General features: G+C 44.5%; 1 protein-coding gene across 1 annotated transcript; it reads left to right on the forward strand.

Annotated features, from left to right (window-relative positions):
* Positions 1-707: 707 nt before the first annotated feature.
* Positions 708-25,710, forward strand: AHCY (adenosylhomocysteinase). Its single transcript, XM_072350168.1, has 10 exons — positions 708-1,515; positions 3,035-3,225; positions 5,726-5,801; positions 7,428-7,580; positions 11,827-11,939; positions 13,424-13,631; positions 14,497-14,584; positions 15,501-15,618; positions 21,595-21,789; positions 24,732-25,710. Exons 1-10 carry the CDS (start codon positions 819-821, stop codon positions 24,861-24,863), a joined length of 1,971 nt encoding a protein of 656 aa, XP_072206269.1. The 5' UTR covers positions 708-818; the 3' UTR covers positions 24,864-25,710.
* The last annotated feature ends 688 nt before the right edge of the window (positions 25,711-26,398 follow it).

The raw sequence follows: 26,398 nt of genomic DNA on the forward strand, positions 1-26,398 counted from the left end.
TGCAGGGCAGTAAGCCTTGAGCTGAAACTCACGGGAGCCACAGAAGTGATGTTTATGTTCTGGCCTTGCTGACTAATTTCAGAAGGACATTTTCTGTATAGGGGTTGCTGCAGATTACAGCAGGTTATACTGTAACTGACAAACTGATGATCAGGTTTGCTGGGGGCTGACCATGCAATGCACTGTAGGGCTGTCGGGCAGTTCCTGCGTGTTAGCAGGTGAGGCGTGCAGCAATGTGCAGAAGTTGCAGCCTGCTGACAGTGCAGGGCTTGGATGTGGCATTGGTGGGGTGGTTGAGAACGGCCAGAGCATGAGCTGCTGTCCTGCTGATGTGAGCCACTGTTTGAGTTGCGATGAAAAGCTGCTAGTTATGTAAATCCACAGAAGCACAACTGAATTAGAAGAAGCTGTCCCAGAGCTGTGGACACATTTGTCCTTTGGGCACCTGTTGACGTACAGAACTGCTCAGCATGGTGCTGGGTGTACTGGTGCAGTTGGCAGCACTGCAGCTAACAAACACAGATAATACTGTTTGTGGATGCACTGGCTGCAGGACTGCGGCGTTCTCTGTGGGCTGTTTGCTGTAGGACCAAAGTACAACTGCTTCTCAGCAAATACTGAATCTCATTAACAGGGAGCACTCTGAGTCGGGGCAAACTGCGCTGATCCATGTGGAGAATAATTCAAACTTGACAAAATAATTCAACTAGAATTCCTGGGGAAGCCCTCACTATGAAATATGTCATTGATAAACGATGTATAACACACCAGTTGCACAATTTGTTCCAGATTACAACTGAGATTTCTCAAAGACTCACATGTCAGAACAGTACCAAGAACAAAGCCAAGACATGCTTGACCCTCGGGCAAGGCTGAGGCCGGGCACCGCCTCCAGCCTGCATCGGCTGTGCCCAGGTGTAGGCACTTGGCACAGCTGCCACAGGCTTCTAGCAGGATCTGGCCATGTCCGAGTCCAAGGGTCGGGCAGCTCACATGCCTCTCTGCCTGCTGCTCCGCCAGCACAGGGCCTCGTGCCTGGCCGTGCTGCCCTTCGCCCTGCTGCCGGGCAGGGCCCCAGCGGCCGAGCAGCGGTGAACTCACGGGATCACCTCAGGGTGATCGCTACACCTCATTGCGCTCCATGGGGGGGATGCGGGGAGGGCGACCGAGGGCACGCAGCCTGGTCTGTACCGCCGCAGCTCCACAGGCCTACCTCCAGGCCTGGCGCTGCCATGCAGTTCTCTCAGGTTCATGGAGCGCTCCTTGTCCCCCTTCCAGCTCTGCGGCGAGGCAAGGCCCGCCCGGCTGCCAGCAGCAACACGGCCAGCACGGCAAAGGCGAGCAAGGCGGCGCGGGGCCTGTCCGGGCTCCTCTGTGTTCCCGGGCTCCAGGCGCAGCTCCGCCTCACGCACGTGGTGGCTCCGCCTCCGCTTAAAGCGCGCCCGCGGCCGCTACCGCCTTCTCTTCCCGCTCGCGCTGCCGCCGGCATGTCGGACAGGCTGCCTTACAAAGTGGGTGAGTGCGTGCCGCCCGCCCGGCCCGGCCCTGCGGGGCTCCCGTCGCTCCCTGGCGAGCTGTGCAGGCGCGGGGCGGCGGAGCCGGGCCGCTGCGGCGGGGGTCTGTGGTGAGGCCGGGCCGCGGCGGCAGGCGGCCGTGCGGGGCTGTGGGCGCACAGCGGGGTCCGCCGCGCCGGGTCTCGGCTGGACGTGGCCGGCTGGGAGGGTGGCTGCGGATCGGGGCCGGGATGCGAGAGCGGAGTCACCTCCGAGCTGCGGGAGGGGCTGCGCGGCCGCTGGCCGAACTCCGCCGGGACCGAACCGGGCAGCAACGCTGCGCAAGGGGCTGAACCCGGCGGGAGGTGGCGTGAGTGGAGAAAGATTGGAACGATCGCCGCTATTTAGAGCTGTGGGGCTTCTGAGGATTAGTGAAAATAATAGGAAAGTAGTTCATTCGTTTAAAATAAAAAAGGATTGTCAGGGCTGTGAACCTAAAATACTACGGGATATCTTTAAGCACGCTCTGGGAAGCCTGCACTGCTTTAAGAAGGGTGAGATTCAAGAACATCCCTGTTCTTATTTCTCCCTTGTCATTGTTGCTCCAGTGTCTGTCCGGGCCTTTTCAGCCCAGGCACACGGGCTTAATGGGCAGCACTTTGGAATAAAGTGCAATTAGCCTGTCAGCATGAAACCAGGCACTTTGAGTCACTGTGTTCACTCGGTAGTTGAAAGAAAGCTGTCTGATGATGCTCTTAGAGAAATGGTACTGTCCTGAGGCTTCTGGAAGAGCTCACCAGGCACTGGGGTATTGGCTCTGGTGCTGTAGAGCAGCGTGTCTGCATGCTGGCTGTCCACCTGCTGTTGGTGCAACTGGAGTCAGACCTGCTGCAGGTGCAGCATTCTCATCCTTCCTCTGTACACTGTTGGAAATCTCCTGGTCAGTTTTTAATGGATTGGTGAACTTTTTAATGGAAGATCCTTCTTGGAGAGGTAAAGCAGATTGTGACTAAGGGTGCTTCAGAAGCTGTCTCTGTGGACACACAGTGGGAGCCGTACAGCTGAGTCCTCACTGGGGACAGGGCTGGGCTCAGTGTCCAGAGCCCTTACCAGGGAGCATGCCATGTGTGTTCCCACTTGCAGAAGCTGTGGCTATACAGGCATCCCCTGCAAGCATGTTAATCTTTCTACTATGGAGGGAAACCTCTGGAACTGGCTGAGCCTTGGGCAGTATCTGCAGAAATAGGTTGGAACTTGGAACTTAATGAATGGGCTGCAGGACTCCTGAGTAATAGGTTAATGTGCCCATACAGGAGTTTTGTTTAGGGGATGTTTGGTCTGAGCTTGTTCAAAAGCCTGTGCACCACAGTGCAAAAGCAGGGGGGTAAGAGGGATGGGGCCCATTTTTCCCCTGCTTTGCCTCCCAGCTGTTTCTTGGTGTTCAGTTCAGCTGTTGCAGCTGATGCCTATCCACAAGTGTGAGAAGGGATACCAAGGTCTCAGCTATTTAAACTCTGACACCTGTCCTCCTTCTCTTGCAGCTGACATCAGCCTTGCTGACTGGGGTCGCAAGGCCATTGAGATTGCAGAAAATGAGATGCCGGGGCTGATGAAGATGCGGGAGATGTATGGTGCCTCAAAGCCACTGAAAGGAGCCCGGATTGCCGGCTGCCTCCATATGACTGTGCAGACAGCTGTTCTCATAGAGACCCTCATAAAGCTGGGAGCTGAGGTAAAGTGTCTCTGAGTTTCTCCTTCAGCATGCTCTTAGGTAATGCTCTGCCTGGGGCACTGCTTCAGTTTATATAACTATCACAGGGGATCCTGGAAAATTTGTCTGCTTTTTTAGAAGAGGCAGTGTTCTGGGTGGATGGATTATATCTTCTTCCTTTAAGCGAAGAACCTTGTCAGCTGTAAAGCACACCCCCTAGGCTGTGGTATGTGTCCTTTGGACAAGCAGTAGCTTCAAAAGTGCCAGTTCTGGACTGGGTCGCTGGCTTCAGCAGCTCTGTTGGCTGCATGCAGCTCCCTGAGCAGTGATGCTGGGAGCTGCTCCCTTGCCTTGTGCATGGGCATGCAGTGTTTTTGCTGGTAATGCTGAGGCTCTAGTGATTGCCTGCAGCATGGATTAGCTTGTATTAAGACCTGCACTGTGCCTTCGGATTCAGCAAAAACTTATGAGATTGTCTGAGAGCTCCTGCTAGCCCTTCAGCCATGCAGAAAACACTGCAGAAGCAGTGTGGTTCAACAGTGGCAGGTGGGGACTCCACTGACTTCAAGCTCACTGAGTGATTGTGGACCAATTGTCCTGGTCCATCTTAAAGACTCAGATTCCTGTAAGCCCTGTAGTGCATCATGCCATGTGCCTAGCTTGCAGAATGGAGTCTAAACATCATGGCTGACTGATCACTGCACAGGACATCTCAGCACAATCCAAATAGCTTGTGTGCTGAGCAGGGAGCTCAGTGGTGGATTATGTTAAGCATGATTTGTGATCTGAAATTCTTTTGTCCTGAAGTTTAGCTGCATGCACCCTGGCTGCCCAGAGATAGTCCTGTGTGGGATCTGTTCCTGGGAGTATGTGCTTGGGAAGGATTAAAAGTATTGAGCACTGTTATGCTTACCCAGAGGCAGTGGAAAAAGGGGAAGCTCTCTCCAACAGATAAAGCATTTCTTAAAAACAAAAAATGTTGTTTGTTGTATCCCAGTGTGGCTGGTTTAGGCAGCAGTTGTGTGCTGTCTTAAATATAGCTAAACTCCTTTTAGTCAGAGTGCAGCCCGGATTCAGTGTCATGGGATTCATCCAAGTCATTCAGGGGAGGTACCTGCAGTGATTTGGTTCCTCTAAGCATAAGCTAGGGCTGTGCCTTGAAGATGTGTGCTGTCATATTACCTTGGTGCTTGATTGTGAACTCCTTTCTGTCCTGATTCCTGTACGTTCAGACTGCTTTGAGTTTGATCCCTGGTTCATCTCTTCTACCACAGTCTGGGTGCTTGGGGAGATAGGAAAGTAGCTGCAATGAAACTGTATTCTGTGTATATTCACCAGTCTTTCTGGGGGCATGGACTGGGGGGTTGGAACTAGATTCTTTGAGATCCCTTCCAACCCAAGCTATACTATAGCAGTGAGGACAGTGTTCACTAGAAATCATGGGATTCCTTCTACCATGTTTCCATGATAGCAGTTGGTCATACTTCCCCAATTGCACTGTGGTTTCTAACTCATCCTGTTTATTTCCTATGCTGTGTGCATTTTTATAGAGGCACTTCAGCTTGGCTATTGGCCTCGTAGGCCCCTTAGAGGAGCCGTCCCTAATACCTCCAGGGCAAGTTTAGGGTTTTCCCCTTCTGCCTCCCAAGGTGACAACATTCCCTTGCTCTTCTCTGTCACCCAGTACACCCCCTGCCCATGTCATATCTAGTTTAAAGCCCTGCTAACCAGCCCAGCCAGCTTGCTTCCTAGAATATTTGTGGCCCTTCTGGTCAGCTCCTTGAGGTCTGTTGCAAATCAGCATGCAGATACCCACCTGCTGGTCAGCTCTGTAAGGAGCAGAGTAAGAGCTCCAGTGTGTGGCTCCTGGTCCCAGAGTGGACCTGGAAGCCATTACTGTGGAGCTGTAGTGGGTGTGCAGGCCTCTATTAATGCAGCTCAGTGATGTGCTGTTGCTTTTCTAGGTGCCCGTGCCTAGTTATGAAATGTGTGGGAAGTGCTTAGCTCAGCTGGAAAAGCTTCCATGACTGGAGAACAGAGTGGGAACTGTGTGAGCATAATCTCAAGAAAATGCCTGTTGATAGCATGCAGCATTTCAGCTGCGTTTCTGACTTTCCTGAGTGCCAGTTGGTGTGCTGTTGCATGGCAGTATCCTTTACTGGACACTTGTTGTGTGGCTGTTCAGAAAATCTGAGCTTTAGCGACGCAGATGTTCTGAACCCATCACACTGTGCTTTTCCTGAAGGTCTGTAGCTGAACTTATTCTGGCTGTCTGACACAAGCTCTCATGAGTAAAGAGATGGCTGAATATCTGGCACAGTTGAAACTCTGCTATCCTTCAAGCTGGCATTATTTTCCCTGTCCTAGTCAAATAGTTTCCCTATTAACTTTTACGGAGGTATTTAGGAAGGCAGGAATTTGCACTAGTATACTTTTCTGCTTTTGTTCCCTTTAATGTCTAAATAGAGTTCCTGATATCTCAGAACTTTGTTCAGCAAATAAAACTTGAGTTGTTTTCCAGGTACAATGGTCAAGCTGCAACATTTTCTCCACTCAGGACCATGCTGCAGCAGCTATTGCAAAAACTGGCATCCCTGGTAAGTTTTTTGTGTTCCAATTGGCTTTTGAATTGGGGTATAGAGGCTGTTCTAGCTAAATCAAACTGTACAAATCAAGCTTTTCTGAATAAACTTCAGGATAGAAGTAGCCAGTGAAAGCCAGTGTTTGTTACAAAACAGGATGTTTGATTCAAGCTGCATTGCATCAGACAGTCTAGCATGCCTGACAGAGATGTTAGACTACGAAAGAGCTGGGTTGTATGTTATCAACTTTAAGCCTGTTTACTGTAATGATTAAATGGGCTGGGTAATTAGAGATTGGTGTGTAGGTGTGTACAGACAGGTGTTTGGTGCTTTCCAGCAAGCTTGGTGCTAATAGGGTTTGGGGAAGGGAGCCTGAGTGTTAGCAGAGGCAAAATCTGTTTTCCAGCAGCCTGGTTCTTTTCTTTGGAGGTGTCTTTGACTACTGTCACAATTAGCTGCTGCAACAAGTCTTTCCCCAGCTGTGATCCATTTTAAAATAACAGAAGAAAGCAATTCCTTCCCTAGATCCTGTGTTATTACTGGCTGTAGGCATCACCTGCTTGCCTCTAGTGTGCAATGTCAAAGAACCAGCAGCAACTTTCTAGATCTAGATGTTAGGGTATTGCATCCTTCACTGCTTCTGACACTCAAAACTCAACTGAGGAGCATTCTGTGGGTGCAGCATCTATCTGTCCTTTTGGCTCCCACCCTTGTTATCCTTCTTGGCGGAACTTGCTCTTTTTGTTAATATTATGCTTCACAATGAATCTGGAAACGTGGGAGGAATGCTAATCCTTTGTAGACACTGGGAGACACCGATGCATGCTTCTGCAGAAGGGGCAGCTGTAGGGCTGGCTCTGTGGCTCAGAGCTGAAGTTTTCTGTCTAAACAGCAGAAATGTAGCAGTTTATCAGGTGTGCAGTGTTAGGGTATATAACTTGTGTGTATGTTTGAATAGCTGAGCATCAACAGGGCTTGAGTGTAACATCAAGCAGATACAAATGCCTGGAAAGGCGAAGATACTGATAGATATGTGTTAGTTGCTGAAGCATGCTGTTGGTAGTAGATGTGTCGATCTAGATATATGCCCTTAGAAGAGCAGAAGAAGCACAGCAGCATGGATTTTAGCACTAGAATTTAAGATTTTAGATTTTAGAAACTAGAATTTAAAGTTGCTGCAGAGTTTCTGGTCTGGTACTTTGTTGATACCAAAGTCTGGTGCGTTTTTCCTGCTGTTCTAGAAATGCTGTAGTTGTGTTTTCATTTGTTTGTATCAACATATCCTGCAGCTATTTGTAATTCCTGGTACAATGTTGAAATAAGGGAGTAAGTGGGGCGTTGTGGATTCGAGTCTGCTTTAATTTGCTTTGATTTTTCTTTCTTAATGTGGAATAGCGAGGAGGGTAATGAAGTCTCAGTTTTGATCAAGTTCATGGCCTGGAACAGAAGGCAAAACGTTTTACTTCTGCTCGTTTTGAGATCTTGATCTTTGTTCCAGTGAAAATGTCTCTTCTGGCTTGCAGGCACAGATAATCACCTATCTGTCATCTCTGCTACTGAGTGCTGCCATTGAAATCTTCATTTTGCTGCTTTGCTGTTTGCTCAGTAAGGAACTAATTGTGTGTATTTGTTCCTGTGTAGTGTTTGCCTGGAAAGGAGAAACAGACGAGGAGTATTTGTGGTGCATTGAGCAGACCCTGTACTTCAAGGATGGGCAGCCCCTCAACATGATTTTGGATGATGGTGGAGATCTTACCAACCTAGTTCATACCAAATACCCACAGCTCTTGAAAGGTAACTTGCAGTTTTTGTCAGGTACAGTTCTACCTGGGGGGCCAGTTTGGCACTTTTTCTGTGGGAATTCCCCCTTTGGTAAAAGGGGTGTGGGAAGGTTGGAAAGGCATGTGCAAGCAGGTAATGGGATGTGTCTGTGAAAACTGCTTACAGTGCAAGAGCAGGATCTCTTTCCCGCAGGAACAGTTGTTTCCGTCTCTGCTTTGTAGTATTTATACTACACTGACTGTCCCTCCTGGCCTTCATTCACAGTATCCATTACCTGAATGATGAGTAAGGCTGCTGTCTGGCCAAGAGCTTTCTGGAAATGGGCTGGGTATTAGAATTGCTTAATGTCTGCTTGCAATTAATATCTTTTAATGTTGCTGCTTTTTTGTTCCCTGTTCTCTCAATGCACCTGTAAATCAACTCCTGATAACATGTAGTTTTTCTTGGAAAGGAAAGGTTTTTCACAGTACATGAGCTGCGAGGCATTAACTTGTTGCATTTATCAGTAAAGATGCTGATAGAGTCAGGGTTGTGATTCTTGCTTTGTTGATTTATTACCTTTAGTATAAGCTAGTAAAACAGCATGGTGTGGCCTGCACATGATACTTGTAAAAAGACTTATCTAAGGGGAATTTGGCACGACATGCAGTAGGAGGCTGCCTTTGTGCTGGGCAACTGTGGCAGCTTCTTTGCTCTGCCAGACACTGTCATATGTGCTGCTGCAAACCACAGAGGCCTATTGTTGCTGAAGGACGTGTTTGATCTAGAATTTGGAGATAATTGGGTAGGCGTATGGAGGGGAAACTAAGCTGATTACTGTTGGGTGTTCTGCTGTTCATTCTTGGCCCTTACAGGTGGGATTGCTGTAGAAACCTGCTGGATCGGTGTTCCTGATCTACACTGCCTTAACAGGTTAAAATCAGTCAGGACACGGGGCTGTCTGAAGGAATGAGGCTGGGCCCTCCTGCCCATCTGTGTGCTTTTATGGGTAGGAAGGAAAGGAAGAGAGGAAACTGCAGCCGTGTGACAAGCTTTGCTTTCTTGTTGACCCTCATCCTCATGTCCTTAGTTATCCAGCAGTGAACTGGAATGGAAATCAATGTTTGCTTGCCAGAGTTCTCTTCTACTTTCTTCTGGGTTGCCTTTGTATGAAGTTCACGACTTGTTGCTTTCCTACCATTTAGTGGCAAGGAAGCCACAGCTGATCGTGTTTCCCTGGAATTTTGTGACAGGCCTCAAAATGCATATTTCCATACTTGTGTTCTGTTTAACAGGGTTGTTCCCCTGTCAAGCACATGCAGCTAACACCCCAGTTTGTGTCTGTTGTGTCTGTGTCTATTCTTGAGGGTGCTTGTGCTGAACTTTTCACATCTGCAGCTTTCTTAGTAACTGCTCTTCAGAGTTCTCTCGCTGGTCTTGCACTCCTGTTGTGCAAGGAACTAGTATGATATGTTTCAACGGGACAGTGGCTGTCTCCTGTATTGGCATCCATCTCTGGTCTGCCATCCCAGTTCACAGGAGTGGCCCTTCACCTGGGTTTTTAAAGGCCCTAGATGGGATGTCAGACCTGTCAATGTTTCCCTTACCAAAATGTGTGCTATCTGCACTGACTGGAGTTGAGAAGCTTCCTTGCAGCAATCCACCACCTGTGGAAGGTGACAGAACTTGGTATGGTTTATCAACCAGTCTCATGCTTAGAAGAAGAAAAGCTTCCGGAATGGGATTCTGTGAGCAGAGCTTTGATTGCATTTAAGATCTGCACTTAGCTCTTCGTTGCAAAGGCTGCTTCAAAGAAACCGTACAGCATCTGTTTTTGTGTGCCTTGAGGATAACAGTGGCTAATAAATTTTAAGGGTGGGTGGTGATATTTGAAAGTCACTGAAAATGAATGAATGTCACGGTCCAGTGGGCTCTTTGTGGGTAGAGGCAGGACAGCAGCAGTGTTAAGCATGCACAGTATTTAGAAGGGCTGAATTAAGAGTGCAGGAGATGTTGCAGCGTGCTGTTCTACCTCAGAGATGTGGGGAAAGCTGAGAAGTAAGCAAAATGTTAGTGCATGGAGCTGAGCTGTGCACGGCAATGAGCAGCAGTGTGTGCCATTTGGTATTGGAAGGTTGGGCAAGTTTCCTGACCTCATTTCTTCCATGCTGCAGCCATATCTAATCTGTACAGAAGTTAGTTTGGTCCTAGTGTGCAGTGAACAATTGAAACTAGTTCATTCAAGTCTACTTTGAAGTAGGAGCTGTGTTAAACTGCTGCATGGAAATGCTCAGCAAGTTTCCCCTCACCCCTAAGCACGGCTGCTGTTAGAGGGCAGAATGGCCTTTGTACTACTGCCATGTTTTGCTAAGCTAAATGGCCGTAAAACCATCAGATATAAAGTTAGGAAGGGAAAGACTTCAGAACCAAACAGAGAAAGTCACCTGAACTCATGCAAAGATCATCTCTGTTATCTCTGCTGAAGCCTGCTGCTCAGAGAGGGCTGGGAGGGCTGTGTTGTTGGTGATCCATTAGGGCAGACTTGCTCATTGATCAGGTAGGAAATAGGATTGGAAAGCAGGTCTGAATGTTCAGCTAGACTTCTTCGTATTGCTTCGACTTTTTCTCCCATGCTTTAGGCCCTTCTCTGTTCTCGAGTCACTTTCGGGAGTTGCTCATCACGGCAAAAATGCTTTGGGGAAAGGCGCTGTATTTCACCACGCAAACAGATGCGTGTCCGTGACTTGCCGCAAGGGGGCGCCATCGCTCCGCATCGGGCCGGGCCGTGTGGTCCAGATGTGCCACTCTCTTCCTGAGGGTGGAAGCCGTGAACTTCAAAGATGGCTTGAAGAGAATTTTAGCTTTCTGAACGAATTCAGCTCTGCGGCTGCAAGAAACCTCCTGACACTTCCAGGGCCCTCTGCTGTGCTGCTGTGCTTGGCCAGACCTGAATGCTTCAAACCTCGGAACTAAAAGCGTGCATAAGTGTTGGTGGGTTGTTGGTGCTGTGCCCTCCCCTGGGCTGCTGCTGGTCAGTGTGCTGTGCTGGGAGCCCGGCCACTGCCCTGTGGTGTGGGACAAGTCCTCTGACACCTCAGCTTTGCTGTTGCTGTTTGTGAAGGAGGAAGGGTTAGCAGTCCAGATTAGCTCCTCTGGGTGTCGTATGGATCTCTACACAGAGACGTTGCTCTTGGTGGTGGTTTCAGCTTGGTTTAGCAGAATTCCTCTATTTTCCCCCAGTGCTTCGTACAGCAAAAGATTAGTTGGCTTGCCTTGTGCTTCCAGGTCAGAGAACATAGTCACCATAACCTCTGCAGGATATACAGCTCAACTGCATAGGTGATTTTCAGGTTTATTGGTTGGAACAAATTGTCAGCGCTTCTTTTTTTTGGTGCAGATAGGATTTGGGCAACACCCTGAATGATTACAATATAGTAATTAGACAATTTACACGCAGTGAGGTATGACTGAGATGGTAGAGGGAGGAAATGTCTGGAATTCATACTGTGTATATGGTATGAAGGGTAAACAGGTTTACAAATTTGGCTTTTGGGTGCTATTTGACATGAGGTTACTTTGTGATGGTTACTGTCATATTAAGCTCTTGTTCCCTCATCTGATTGTTGCATTTTTAGGCAGTCCTTTGTCACTGGCTTCTGCCTTTTGGACTGTTTTCAATTTAAGAGCTGAAACAATACTTTGTGAATGTACCAATAACACCCTTGAAACTGAGTTTTCATGTAGCGAATGTCTAGATGTGGAATGTGTGGAGAATGTATAATCAGAGCTGCAGCTGATGACTGACAGGAGGACTGAGAATGACAAACTAACTTTGAGTATTTAGTTGTCTCATGTGCTTTAGGCTTAAAGTGTGGTTATCTCTCATCTCCTTTCAGGCTACTTCGCTCATGTGGAACAGGCTTTAGAAACATCACCGAGAGTGTGAACATTCAGCTCTTTGCCGTTTGCTCAGTTTATGAGAAAATAGATTAGAACCATCTTTCCTGACTTTCTGAAGAAGGTCTGGGTCTAGAATTGGCCCTTGCTATTTTTCCTAGGATTTCTTTGTCCTGCTGCTTTGATAGTCGTGTGGGGGAAAAATTTGTTTGAAGCTTCAGGGTGCCATTTGAAGATCCAAATGAGGGTTCTGATCTCATCCCTGCTTCCTGCAAAGATGGTTGTAACTTAAACCTCTGGAAGTCACTACTGGCACTTGGATGAGTTGGTTTGCAGCGGCATTAAATCCAACCAAAGATAAATCATTTTACTCTGCTCACAGGAATTAGAGGTATTTCAGAAGAGACAACCACTGGAGTTCACAACCTGTACAAGATGAAAGCCAACGGGACTCTGAAGGTGCCGGCTATCAATGTTAATGACTCTGTCACCAAGGTACTGCAGTTAAAGCACTTATGCTATGTTGGTTTGGTGCTGGGATGTTGTTATTCTCCTGCAAGTATTCTTTCTCTTGATGAGCTGCTCTAGATGTGGAACTGAACAGATCTTCAGCATATCCCTGAAGTGAATCCATGATATCTGTGGTGTGACGTGTCATTGCAAATACCCCAGTTTTAGAATGTTCAAGGCTTGCTTGTGTGCAAGGATGTGTGCTATTTCTTTTGTATTTTAATAATGTGAAGACATCTCTGGAAATTATAGCTGTGTTAAGCTACAGTTAGTTCCTCTGTCAAGGAACAGGTCATTGCTGCATGGCTTAAAGCCGCAGGCAGGTAACAGCTGGTAAAGAGAGTGAATGACCTGCATGGGCTTGTGGCAGGTAAAGGATTTTCTGCAAGCAACAGTTGCTAAGGATAGAGCAGAATGTGTTTATATCCCTTGTTTAGCTGTATTTCTGCTTCCCATGACAAGTCCTGATGAACTGAGGAAAGAGTAAGGAATGATGTTGAGAGAGTGATGACAATTTTGAATGCAGATGAATATTATAGAGGGATTTTCAGGTGTGCATGAAGCTGATGTATCCAGGTGTTTTTAAAACTGGTAACTAAATATATATTGAGTCACTGTGTTCAGTTCCAAACAGTTTTCATAGTGAAACACTGTGATAATGATTCCTGCTTGTAGTGCTCCTGTGAGAAGTAGCACTGTAAGGCACAACTGTTTCAGTACTCTTTGGCTGTTTAATACTCTGAGACTAATCTCAGTCTTCTATATTACCCTTTGGGAATGGCATTTCTCAGTGGTTTGGTCTGCTTCCTCTGCAGCTTGTTGTTTGAAGATTATCTTGTTTCTGTTCACAAGATGCGTCTGGCATCTTTATTTCATAGCTAATGGGCTGGAAACCAGTTGATTTTGGAAGTTCCTCTGCATCCTTCCCACCTAAATCTTTTCCTCCTGCATAATAGCTACTAGTACTGTTTAGCAGATTTGGAAATTCAGATGTTTCTAAAAACGCCTCTGAAATGGTTTTGACTTGAGCTAGCTTTATTCTAGTGCCAAACAAGTGCTTATTTTTCAAGTACTGTTGAGGATTTGTGCAATAAAAGATTTGTATGAACTACGGTTATAGACCTCCAGGAAGACATGCAACTGAATGACAGATTTTTGCTCCTTCAGTGTGATATTTTGACTCTATGCCAACTTCCTATGGTATTGGTAGGAGAAAGACATTCCATTTATTTCATTTATGAAATGTTTCTCACCAGGGACATGCTGAAACCTGTATGTGGCACAACTATATAGACTGAAAAAGGATAAATGAAAAACATAGAGTCAAATTCTCATCTTCTCATCCCTCACTGTAGTTAATGTTTAGCTGACTGTCTGCCTCCTGATTATGTGTGCACACATAAATCCATTTTGCTTCTCATTTTGCTCAAGTGAATTCTCTTCTGAAATGGCTCCTGTTTCTTCTTCAGAGCAAGTTTGATAACCTTTATGGCTGCCGAGAGTCCCTCATTGATGGTATCAAGCGTGCTACGGATGTCATGATTGCTGGAAAAGTAGCAGTGGTGGCAGGTTATGGTGATGTGGGCAAAGGCTGCGCTCAGGCCCTGCGGGGCTTTGGAGCAAGAGTCATCATCACTGAAATTGATCCCATCAACGCACTGCAGGCAGCTATGGAAGGTGAGAACAGAAGGTATAGAAATTACAGCGTCTGAAGGGGGTCTTTCTGTGTTGTTGTAGAGCAATAAATGATAGTCGAGAAAGTTTCAGTGGGTTTCAGCCTCTGTGTTGTAGAGGTGACACTCCCCTTGTTTAATTGAGCAGCACACAACGAACTCTTTCCTTACAACTTCTATTGTTGTAGACCTTGAGGATATGTTTGGAGTTGCAGATAAAAAGACTCTAGTGGGGAAAGCCCACTATTTCATAATGCTGTAAGTCTGGTTATGAATGGGTTAATTATCTTCAAGTTGGGCAACTCTGCCTTCTACCTAGGTTGATACTTACTTGAATATTTCCACAATAAAACAGCAGACCTTGTCTTCATTAGATGCTTTTGTAGATTAATGCCACTCTGTCTTTCCAATGTGAAGCTGTGCTTGCAGCATGCTCGAAGCTGTACTCCAGCTCTTCTGTGTTTGCTTCGTTTAGCTCTTCGTAGTACCAGTTTATCTCATTTCTATTCATATGTGATTAGAACCTGAAGGTATTGTGGATGCATTTTCCTTGGCAAACAAGCCCTGAATCCAATCTAAGAGCTGTGGCAGACTCTACACCTTTGATTGTAGGGTGTTGGATGCGTAAATCCTCACACTGGATGGAGGTAGGCGAGGGATACAGATATTTTTGTTCTGCCTTGGTATTTAGCACAAGGAAAGTATATCCGCTTAACATGCATTCTTCATAGATTAAGCATTATTAAGCATTGGCACAACCTTCTATTACTCATATTTTTTTCTTTATGCTTTACTCAGTATTGCAGCCCAGTTTGGAACAACATCTGGTGATTGGGTAGGGGAATAATTTTTTTTCCTCTCATTTTCAGGTTATGAAGTTACTACAATGGAGGAGGCTTGCAAGGAAGGCAATATCTTTGTTACAACCACTGGCTGCACTGACATTATTCAGGGCAGGTATGATCTAGCCATTTGCTTCAGTGACAACACACTGCTACAGTTAGATTTTTATATAGTCATAACTTGTCAGCAATGTGGTGAGGGATAGAATTAATTTAATGAGAAATTGGGACTTCACTTTTTCAACTCTGATTGTTGCCACATTACAATTACTCCTGTCTTACAATGCATAATGCTGGAGAAACAAAAAGCATAGATGGACAGAGTGACTTTAAGAAAATAGGAGGGTGTGTGGGCCTGAATTCTGTTGTTAATTGTTAATTCTCTAATTCTGAATTCTGTTTGATAAATGTGAATGGAAGGGGAGGTAGGTAAAGACTGAGAGCGATTCCATCTGTGAATACACACAACAATCTTGAAACTAACCTGTTCTTAATAAACTACCCGGCAGGTTTTTAATTATCATTTCTTAGATCTCAGTTTATAGTCCCTCCGTTCTACGCAAACTCATTCCTGTGTTTGCCATTAGGATTGTGTATGTTGTAGTATGAGGTCAGATTAGCCATTAGTCTCCAGAGATGTGAAACTGCTGGAAAATTTAAAGTAATGGAGAAAGATTCTTTCCATGTAGGAAGGAATAGAATAACTGCTGATATTTTAGTTTAATGGTGACCAACTGAAAAGTTAATTTAACTTTCTATGCCAGGACAACGATTTGTCTTCAATAACCTCTTCCATCCTTGGGAAGAGTCCTTTTCTAGGAGTTTGAAGCTTTTTCCGGTACGTTTTACGTGTCTAGAAGGTTACTAAAACCAGTACATCATGTCTGGGAAAATCAGCTGCAGTCAGTGATCCAGGAGCACTTCATTTCTCCTTGAGCAGAGCTATGGACCAAAGCACCTCCTGGATTTGGAAAAATAATGTTTCTTTTGTGCATTAACTTCTGATGCACTCTTTTTTTTTCTTCCCTCAGGCACTTCGAGCAGATGAAGGATGATGCCATAGTTTGCAATATTGGTCATTTTGATGTGGAAGTTGATGCAAAGTGGCTGAATCAAAATGCAGTAGAGGTGGTGAATGTTAAACCTCAGGTGAGACAGCCCATGTAGAGGTTATCCTGATAGAATCAAGTCAGTGTCTGATGCCAGAATGGGAAGCATTTCTTTTCAGATGCTGCTACTCCTTACAGTCTAGCTTTTATGCTATTAGTTGGTTTTTTTGGAAGCCTGGTTTGTTTTGGGCTAATCTTAACGTGAATTCTGCTCTGCTGTTGCCTGTTAGTCTGGAACAAGCTGCATGTAATATTCTTGCACTTATATTAAAGAACTGGTTCTGTAAAGTGCCCAGGACTTACAGCATGGTCTTTAACAAGAGATGCCTTGTATGGATACATCTGTGTATTCTTTCCTTCTGGAAAAGCAGGAACCTATTCCTTAGTGATGGTCTCATAGCTGATTGCATCAAATTTGTCTCCTTACAGGAGGTCAGCCTTGATGTTTGAGGAATGGGCGAGGTATGAAAATGTGCTTTTTGATCACCACCCTCTGAAAGTAATGCCATAACTTAGATTAAAAACAAGCTGGATGATGAACACAGGACAGACCATTAGAGACCATATAAAACTTCTTAGGAACAGAGCCTGTGGGTTCTCTGACAGAGGATCTCAATTTCCTCAAAGGAAGTTGCTTGCTCATGTAGCTGCCCTGCACCAGAACAGTCTTAGGCCTAATGCAGAGTGCTGGTATTAAAATGAATCCCAAGGGAATGTCTTCTGGGAGTTCTGTCAAGGTTTGAAAAATTCACACCTTTGTTTTCAAAGTATTTTTTGTTCTGAAATTAAAGCCTCGGGGAAGCCGTTGTGGAGCTTTGCCAAATTCAGGCTTCTCTTCCAGACTCAGTGGCTTCATTTTAGAAACCTGTGGAGACCAGAAGTCTGTGTGTGGGCAGAGAAGGCAGGATGTTTTATTCTTGCTCAGCTTGCATTCCCACCATGTATTTACTTCAAACTATGGCAATAATCATACAGAAAAGTTGGGATCTAAAAAAACTCCAACTTTTTAGCTGTGTTTTTAAATAGAACAACAACATGAAATTAAAACTTGTTCTCCCTCAACGTCTGTGTTTCAAACATCACCTGAGGCTAACCAGGCTCTTTCTAACTTGGTATGGAACTTCTGTTTACCTTTTGAATAGGTAATTTCTGCTCACATTGGGATTCTCAGACATGTTTTTTTACTTCTTTTCTTTAACCATACCTAGGTGTATGTCTTAGTAGATCTGTCTGCCCTTGCAGTTTTAATGACCCTCCTGTGCCTTATTGGCCAGCCACATCAAACTCTTGCTAAGCAGCTGTGAGAGCCTTTTCAGTGTCATGCTTGTTGCTGAGGCACTAAATGTGGTGTGAACTAAGTATGAAGTTATGCTTTCAAGTTCTCACTGTGTTCGTGACCGCTCTTGCCCATGACCTTAGTGTAAGGCTGACTTCATCCTAGCTTCTGTCCCAGAAGAGCCTGTAGCTAGCTGCTTGCTTTTGGATAGCTCAGGTTTTAAAAGGCTTTAAAATTGGGACCGTTCATAAACGTTGTCAAAAGCTGAAATGGATGTTAATGTGGTAACATACAAACTACCTGCTCAAGACTATTGAGTGTGGCTCTTAAAATCCATGTGAAAATTGAATATTAGTGTTGGAGAAAGCAGCAGTCCCTTTTCTTGTCAGGAGCCAGGCCTGTCACGAATATATTAGGCACCTGAACAATGAGATGAGGTGTAGTGCAAGGCATGAAAACTATTAAAAGTGTCTGGTTCAAAGCAAATGCTTTGTTTTTAAAAGATTGGAGTTAGGGTCAAAGTAGCTCATATGGTTTAGTGCTGAAGACTTCCTTCCTGTCCTAAATCTCTCTGTTGTGTTCTGTAAGCTCTTGCTATCACAAGCAGGAGGTTCAGAGTGACCCAAAGAATGTACCTGTTAATGCAGGATGTCATCCAGGGTGCTGTAGGTGGCACAAATAATAATATAATATAAAATATTTAAAAATATTTAGAAAGTTTTACATATTTTAAAACAACAACAATGGAAAAAAAAAAAACCATTCCTGAATGAACCACCTCTGTCTCAGCTTGATCTAGAGATAGATGAAGCTGAGAGGATTTATTGGGAATTCTGGCTTTTGCTGTATTCTTTCTCATCTATCTGCTGCTTACTGCTGGAGATAGGATATAACGTTGGGCCTAGGAACAAGGAAGTATCCTGCAGCTTCATTTCCTCACAACCAGTGTGGGAATTCATCTGCACTGGAACTGGAATTGGTGGATCTGGTGGGTGGCAACCAAGTCCTTGGGAAGGGTATTGGATCTAGGTAGTCTTTAAAGTCCCTTCCAACCTAAGCCATTCTGTGATTCTACAGTTCTGTGACAAATGTGCTGTGACAAAACTGCCCCTGGGTAAAGAATTTCTCCCTCACATCTAACCTAAATCTCCTCTTTTTTAGTTTAAAGCCATTCTTCCTTGTCCTATCACTATCATACCATGTAAAAAGTCACTCCCCCTCCTGCTTATAAGCTTCCCTCGGGTACTGGAATGCTGCATTGAGGTCTCCCTGGACCCTTCTCCGAGTTAAACAAGCCCAACTACCTCAACCTTTCCTCATAGCAGAGGTGCTTCAGCCCTCTGGTCATATTCATGACCTTCTGGACCCACTCCAACAGCTCTGCATCCTGCTTGTGCTGGGCACCCCAGGCCTGGATGCACTCAAAGGGACAAAGCAGGGGAGGACAATCCCCTCCCTGTCTGCTGCCGCCCCTCTGTTGATGCAGCCCAGGCTGCAGCTGGCCTTCCAGGCTGTAATGCACGCTGCTGGCTCATGCCCAGCTTTTCATCCACCAAAATGAAAATTTCCCCCTCGCCCCCCCACTAGTTATGCAACTGAGTTTCCTGCATTTGGGGTCAGCACACCTGGAGTGCATGTAAATAAGCCTTGTCCTGGGAAAGCCACCTTCCTGAGTACGGTGTCCTCCCATCTAGGTTAGTGTCTTGTCCCTAGTCTAAAAGGGGGCCTCAAGCAGAGGATGGTCCACCTTTTAAAGGTGTGATATCTTGCACTAACCCATAGAGTTTTTTCACTTCAAGTGAGATGTCCCACATGCTTTTATAATACCAAGTACCAACTTGAATTTTTGCTAATACTTGTCAGCTTTTTCTGTATCCTGTAGCAAGGAGGGGAATATAAAGCAAGAGCAAAAATCTGTGATCAAAACCTCCTATGAAGACATCTGCCTCTTGATCTTGAGGATTAATACCAGAGCTGAGTGCCTGGTTGCTAGATGTCAGCTAGAGGTAAAGTATAATTGCGAAACAGTGTCTAACCTTGTAATTTTCAGAACCATATGGTCCCTATTTACAAGTGATGGACTGGCAGAAGAAATCTTTAATTCTTGGGAAAGGAAAATGTCTTAATGTGCCATTCAGACTCATCTGGTGCTTTTAAAGGAGAAGGAAAAAATAGGCTTATTCCTGAAAAGCTGGCAGGTTGCTTTGAATATCTGCTTGCAGTTCTGGTACTAGAGTAATGTGTAGCATGAACTCAGCTCTTGAAGGGAAGGAAGGGTCAGGGTAGGAATGATGAGCTATGGCTCTGCAAATAAGTCACTTATGTTTATATCATGCATGGTCTGGAGGGAAATGCAAAGCAACCAGAAAGGCCAGAGTAAGCAAGTTTAGATAGGGAGAGAGGAGAGGCATTTGTATAAATATGGAGATGAACTTAACACTTGGATAACTTGAACTCTAATTCTCTAGCAGCTTGCTGAGCTTGTAAATCAGCTGGTTTGTCTGTCCATAGCTTGTTTTCACAGTGCTGACTTAGACTATTACTATTCTGCATTTCTTTCCATGCGAAGACATGAACTTGCATTGTTCCACATGACCATGTGCACTGAGTTGGTTGTGTCAGCAGATGGCCAGAGGTTTGAGATTCCGTGCACCATCCAGCAGCTGTCCAGGGGTGTGCTGGGTCAGTATATGGATATAGTGTCTTAAACCACCACATTCAAACCTTGAAACTTAATCGTAGCAGTGTCACAATTAAGTGAGACTTAATTGTAGCAGTAAACTGTGTTTACTATTGGCCACTTTGCTTTAGTTTTCAGGTTTTATTTTTATTTTTTTTTAGCATTCTGATTTGTGTGCTTCCTTCTTTGTTTTGTTTCTCCCTACTATGTACTCCCATAGTCTTCTGGTAGTACATGCGGTTTTGGAGAATCAGCATCCATAAGAAATATACTGTAGCTGCTCAGTGAAAGAGAATTCTTTCTAACCTTTACCTTGCTGTACTGCTCTTGGGTAGGAAAAATAGAGTTTTATTTGGAGCTTCTATTCAAGATGGTTACTGTCTATATACATGCTAAAAGACAATAATCTGTATTATACAAACCCCAGAAATAGAGTACTGGCATTGAATCACAGCTGGGGAAGATAAGTAGAGTCCCAGATCTCTTCAGAAAATGAAGTACCTGTTCTAGTAAAATGGTCATTGCTAGTTTAAATTATCACATCTGTACTACTAAGCTGAATGAAGGTATTTTTTTTGCAAGGCAGAACTGTTAAAAATAAAACTGGGTTCAGCATAGCTTTTAACCTATAGGTTAAAGCTTCAAGAACAAAATTAAGTAATTATTTTGCTTTATATTCCCTTTTGAGACATGAAGTATAAATACGGCTGCAGGAAAGGAACCGTTTTAAGTCTTGCATAGTGACTGTGCTGTGACAACAAAATTTGTCTAAAACTTTGTTAACCTTTAACAAAGTTACCTTTTCAGTCTTTTCAAAGGTTTAGTCTGCTTCCACATGCTTGACATAATAGATGGACAATAAATACCAGGGAGTAACAAACATTCTTATACCTTATAGTTCAGATTGTCATTTCATTTTAGGCTTTAATATAATTTCTTTCTAGAGGGTGAAGGCAGGGGGGGCGAAGGGCTTACAGCTGGCAGAAAGGGGAAGCAAAGCTAGCATACATAGGCATTGCAGGATTCCAGTCTGGCCCAGATTGTTGAGGCACACGTGAAGTGACGGTATTCTGAACTCTGGGACTCCTGTGTAACTGAGCATCTGTCTTCTTAGCCCTTGTCTGCCTGTCCTTTTGCCCCAGCACAGCCTTGAAATCAGCCTGAATGGAAGACTGAATCTTTCGCCCTGAGAGCACAGAGTGTGCACCAGTGTCTAGGACAGCCATTTAATTTACCAGTTCTTTTCAGCTATGCATGTTACCTGACTTGCTTGATAAGTGGATGGATCCCTTTGTGTTTTTGACTCTGACACTTGTCTTGCCCGCATTTAGGCCTGGTGTCACTGACAGCTCACCAGCTGTCAAACCACAAGAGTTTTCAGGTCTCCTAGAAGGTAGTGCCAAAGAGTTGGTAGATGTCTACAGCAGCCTGTACCTGGAAGACAAACTGTTCATGTTCATGCTTTGACTGTAAATCAAGGCATTACTGAAGTGGGAAGATTCACTGGGGGGGTAATTTCAGAAGGCTGAGCAAAATCTGGCCCTTACCTGTGTATTAGATGCAAATGTTCTGGGCTGTTGCACACAGAAGTGCTGCTTCTCCTGTCTCTCCAACCAGCTGTTATAGTTGTGTATGAATTACGTCTTACTGCAGGCAGCATTTTCCGTGCCACACACACCTGAGATCATATGCATGTGAAAGAACCAGAAGAACAGGATAACTGATGAAATATGAAGCAGATGCTAAGGTCTATGTTCTGTGAAGTCCAGAGTAGTTACAGGCCTTACTGAACTCTGGCTGGGAATGGTGTTGTAATAGAAGTCATCATAAACCCATTGCTGAACTGCTGATGTGGGAAGGGAGCCCACTGAGTTTTGCATGACTTCTATGGAGAAATTCAAGACCTGTCTGGATGGTGACCTGTGCAACCTATTGTAGGGTACTGCTTTAGATGGGGATTGTCCTTGATCATCTTTTGAGGCGTCCCTTCCATCGCCTGTGATTCTGTGACTAAAATGCTGTTTGTTCCCTCACCTTTCACTGCTCTTTTCCCCACCCAGGTGGATCGCTATAAATTGAGGAATGGTCGTCATATTATACTGCTAGCAGAAGGCAGACTGGTCAATTTGGGCTGTGCCATGGGTCACCCTAGCTTCGTTATGAGCAACTCCTTCACCAACCAGGTGCTGGCACAGATTGAGCTGTGGACAAATAGTGACAAATACTCTGTTGGAGTCCACTTCCTGCCAAAGAAGGTGAGTTAGAACAGCAGAAAAGCACAAGCTTGCAGGGAAAGCAACTTTGTACGTGATAATACAGTTTTTTGTTTGTGCCTGTATTCATTTTCCTACTGAATGTCATTGCAAAGACCTTCTGTCCTTCAGTAAGTGCTTGGCTTTGGTCACACCGAATCTGAAGTGAGCTTTTTTTTTGTATGGCTAGGACAGTGTGAAGAACTAAGACTTGTCTGTACAGGAATGTCTTGCTTTCTTTTTTTCCCCCCTTGACTTGGAGCTCTTAAGTAGGATGCTGGGAAAGCCTTTGCTGTCTGAGGATAGTCAGGAAGCTCCTTCCTGAAGGGTTGGAGATGGAGTGAAACTAGAAATCTTTACTGTCATTGAGAGAATCTGTGTCCCATTTGCACCTGAGAAGAGCTTATCACAATCTGGTCCTAATAGCTTCACAAAATATTAATGACACAAATTCCCTTGTGTTTCCCTTTAATCTTATCTGTGGATTCTTTGTTCTTGGAGAAATCTGGGTCATGTCATAACTTGCAAATTCCTTTATAAAACTAACCTGGTTTTAATTTTTCAAAACAAGCATGAGAATTGGAGTTAGTCATTGAAAAGTATACTGGAGTTAAACCCCATTGCTTTGAAGTAGAACCAGGTGTGAGACTAAATGTGAAAATACTTTTCATCTGGGAAGTATGAAGTGTGTGCTTGGGCTTATTTATGAAGTGAAGAACTTTGGCTTCCAAAACTGCCCATTGATGATAAAGTAAAGTGTAGCAGCAGTACAATGCAGGAGCTGATCAGCCAGCTCTCTGGCACACAATCATCTTCAGAGAAAAACTTTCTTTGACAGTTGACAGGAAAAAGAGTGAGCCCAATGTTGCTAATGAAATGTGGCTTCATACTCCTCCAGTAATCATACTTGAACTGAATGTGAGAAATAACACCTGGGTCTGTTACTTACAAATGGAGTTGTGTGGTTGTGCAGCGTATGGCAGTGATGTGTTCAGGTTCACTCACTGGGCTCCACAGATAATTTCAATGAATAAAGCTGTCTTTTTGTCAGAGCCAGCAAAAGATGGATAGAAGAGCTTTCTTTCCTGATTTGTGGGCTAGTTCCTCTCCTTGTTCTGCATGGCAGCTTTGAGATCTGAATGTAAATTTAAGAACTGCCAAGTACCTTACATTGCATTATCTTTGCAAGACTACCCTGTTGGTGATGAGCTATTACAAACATGGCTGCATTTCTGCAATATATTTTCCTGGAAATTGAAGCAAACTATTGCACCCATGTTTGTGGTGTCAAATCTATCCTTCCCTATGCTCAACTTACTGATTTGAAGTGTGCAGTAGGTAAGAATGTCAGTTTGCCTTTCTCTGTATCTTGAAGTCCGTAAGGTGAAGCAACTGTGAAACAGCTTCTTTCTGCAGTTTGAGAACCTGATCTGTGAGATACTGGTGACTCAGTAACAGCTCCTTTTCAAGTAGATCTAACCTGTCTCAGTTGTGCTGGAAACACACCTGTCAGATCTCAATACATCATTACAGTTCAACCAGATACGTGTTCAATTTTTCATCTTTTTCTTCTGGCATGATCTACTAAGCTTAAATACTTGTTTCCCATTCTAGACACAGTCTTTCCAGCTAGGTTTTCTTTCCTGGGTTTCTTGACTCTTATTTAGTATCCTGTAGCTTTCATGGTTTGCTTCCACATTCTTCAACTGCTTCATCTATTGATATTAATGGATTGGATTGTACATCTTTGCCCTCACTGGTTCTCAGTAGATGCTGGCAGTTTCGTGTTTCTCTGAACAGGTTGAGCTGCACTGAATTATTCAGTACAAATGTAACTTTTTATTATAAAGAACTTTATGTTCTTTATGATGGGATTACTTTAGTTTCTTGTTAGCATGCTCCTGCTTAGGATGTGCTGGTTCACACGTGCTGGAGATGTAATACTTGGTTGTTTTGTTGATTCAGTGATCAGATATATTGCAACATTTACATACGCAGAGGAGCTATCACCAGTTTTTTTTTCTTCCTACTGCTGCAACTTGGACTTATCATGAACCTGTGTTTCATTAGCAGTGATCATTCATATCTTGCAGGAAATGCAGATGATATGATAACTAATCTGTTATATGCAACTTGTCCCTTCCTAGTACTGTCCACTCTCCTTGAATGTCTTTCACAGCTCTGCCTTCCAGTTTGATGTGGCAGCTAGTTTGCCATGTTGCTGTCTGTTTTCAGACTTAAATATCCTCTAACGTTTCTCGTTGTTCTGTCCCATGAGTTTGCATGTCTGTCTGATACCCCTGGAGTAAAGAAAAGATCAGGAAGTGAGATATAAAGTATTTTGATGTACTTGCCTATTTTGGCTTTATTATTCACGAAGACCATAACAATAGATAATAGTGTTGTTCATGAATTAGTGACTCTGGAATGAGTATTCTTAACCTGCATATCTCAGAGAAAATCTGCATACCTGGAAGGGAGATGTATTAATTTATTTATATGTACTAGAATTTCTATTAAATATTTGGATAGTCTGGTATGTCCATGTCCAGGTGTTTTCACACCAGGAACATGACTGGGCCTTATCCCTCCTACCAAACTGGGCATGCTTATGTTTGAATAGTTTGACATCTGTTCTTTACCTGTGGATGGATGTGAATGTGTGAATGGGATTGAAATGGGCTTGATTATATATTTGTCTGCCTCACGCTTCTGAGGGAGTCAAATTAAGTTGGGACTTTCCCATCTGGGGATGATTCTGTGCTCAAGGTACTTCTGCTTCTGCACTCAACCAATTGGTGCATGTTGACAGGAAAAGAGCTGTGTCAGACTGTTCAGTTCTCCTTGGAGCTACTACTGGTTTTCGGGTATTCATTTCTCACTGTCAGCCATGATTTCCTGAACTGAAGCTACTAATAATCTTATTTCAATGCTTTGTTTTCCAGCTGGATGAAGCTGTGGCTGCTGCTCATCTGGACAAACTGTGTGTGAAGCTGACAAAACTGAGTGAGAAGCAGGCCAAATACCTGGGCTTGTCAAAGGATGGGCCCTTCAAGCCAGACCACTACCGTTACTGAGCAGGTGGCAGTACTTGAAGACCAAAGTGCAGGGATGCAACCTTCCAAAGCTGTAGTGTGTGCTGGGTTTCTGAGAACAAGCCCTTTGCTATCATCCTCTCAGTGCTGCAGAACTTGTGCCCTTACCAATGGAGCTTCAGGGACTTGTTAGTCTTTTTTTAATAAGAGGATCATCCTGGCTCTTGGAATTAGAAATGGTACTTAGCTAAATTCACAGTGAAAAGGATCCTATACACCTTTGATTGGCCCCTAATGTCCCACTAAGAGCCGGACAGAAGAGACTACTAGATTAAATATCTGCTTTTGTCAAGCATGTGGCCAGCTGTTTAACAGACTAATCAGTGAAACGCAGAACTGTTTCTGCAGAGATGCTTTCTGCCACGCTCTGTTGGAATTATCTGAGCTCTGTTTCAAGGCTGGAACTATCAGGCATCTCTCCATGAAGGTGCACTAACTGAAATACATTTTGTGAAAGGGGGGAATTATGGAGGAGTATTTCTGCAGGCTTCTTGGTCTGCCTCCTGTAGATGAGATGAGAGCTGGCATTCTCTCTGGATTAATTTATTCCAGTGATTTTAATCAGAAACAAGACCCTTCTATGCTGCTTCCTTAGCAATAATAGAAGGGGGGTGTGAGGCAAAGGTGACTTACTTTAGCAGTCTACTAGTGTTGTGAATGGCTGAGAAGCCACTGAGGGGATGATTAGGTTTAGGGATCTTGACTGGTCCTAGGAAAACACCAGCAGCACACTTTTACCCCCAGGTTGTTTTTCAGAGTTGTCATGTCTGCTGTATCTTTTCTGTCACCGAATCAAAGTGCTTTTATTAAAGATGTGACTGTGGCCTGACTTGTGTAGTAAGTTGCTTCAGGCTTTGCCGTGAATCTTCTTGGTCCTGTGTATTCACTGAGTCAGTCAAACTTTTTTGTGTGTCCACTTGTGGTTTCTTGGCAAAAGCTGGTGCTGTGTCTGGCCTTGTTGTGTACTTGAGATGGGAAATGCTGTTCCTGAAGTTATTTATGTACAATTGAAGGGCTGTGAGTGTTACAAGATGGGGTGGGGGGAGGAGGGAACGGGGGACAAAAAAGCCCAAAGGAAACAAACCCTCACATCTCTGCCTATGCAGATTCATCTCTGTGTGGTATGAAATACCCCTCTTTCCACGACATTCTTCAGTCTTGTTTTATTGCTTTCCATTCTGCAAATAATTGGAAGAGCATCAGTTTTAATTGAGCATGGGTCTCACAAAGGTACCTACATCAAATGAATCCATATTCAGTATGAGTTAACCTTTAAATATGCATTTATACAGAGTTCCACCCCTGTCTGGTGGACCGTCCCTCACCTCAAAGTAGAACTAGTGTGGTCAAGTTGCTGATCAGCTTGCACAGGTGAGTTTCACTCTTCTGTGGGACTTGAGATTGCTCAACCTCCTTAGTCTTGTCAAACTATATTCAACTACCCTCTAGATTAACTCTTTTCTGTACATCTTAACTAGAATTTCCTGTGTTATCATTTATGCTCGTTGCTCCCTCTG

The sequence above is a fragment of the Excalfactoria chinensis genome, chromosome 15 (genome assembly GCF_039878825.1).
Source record: "Excalfactoria chinensis isolate bCotChi1 chromosome 15, bCotChi1.hap2, whole genome shotgun sequence".
Lineage (NCBI taxonomy): Eukaryota > Metazoa > Chordata > Aves > Galliformes > Phasianidae > Excalfactoria > Excalfactoria chinensis.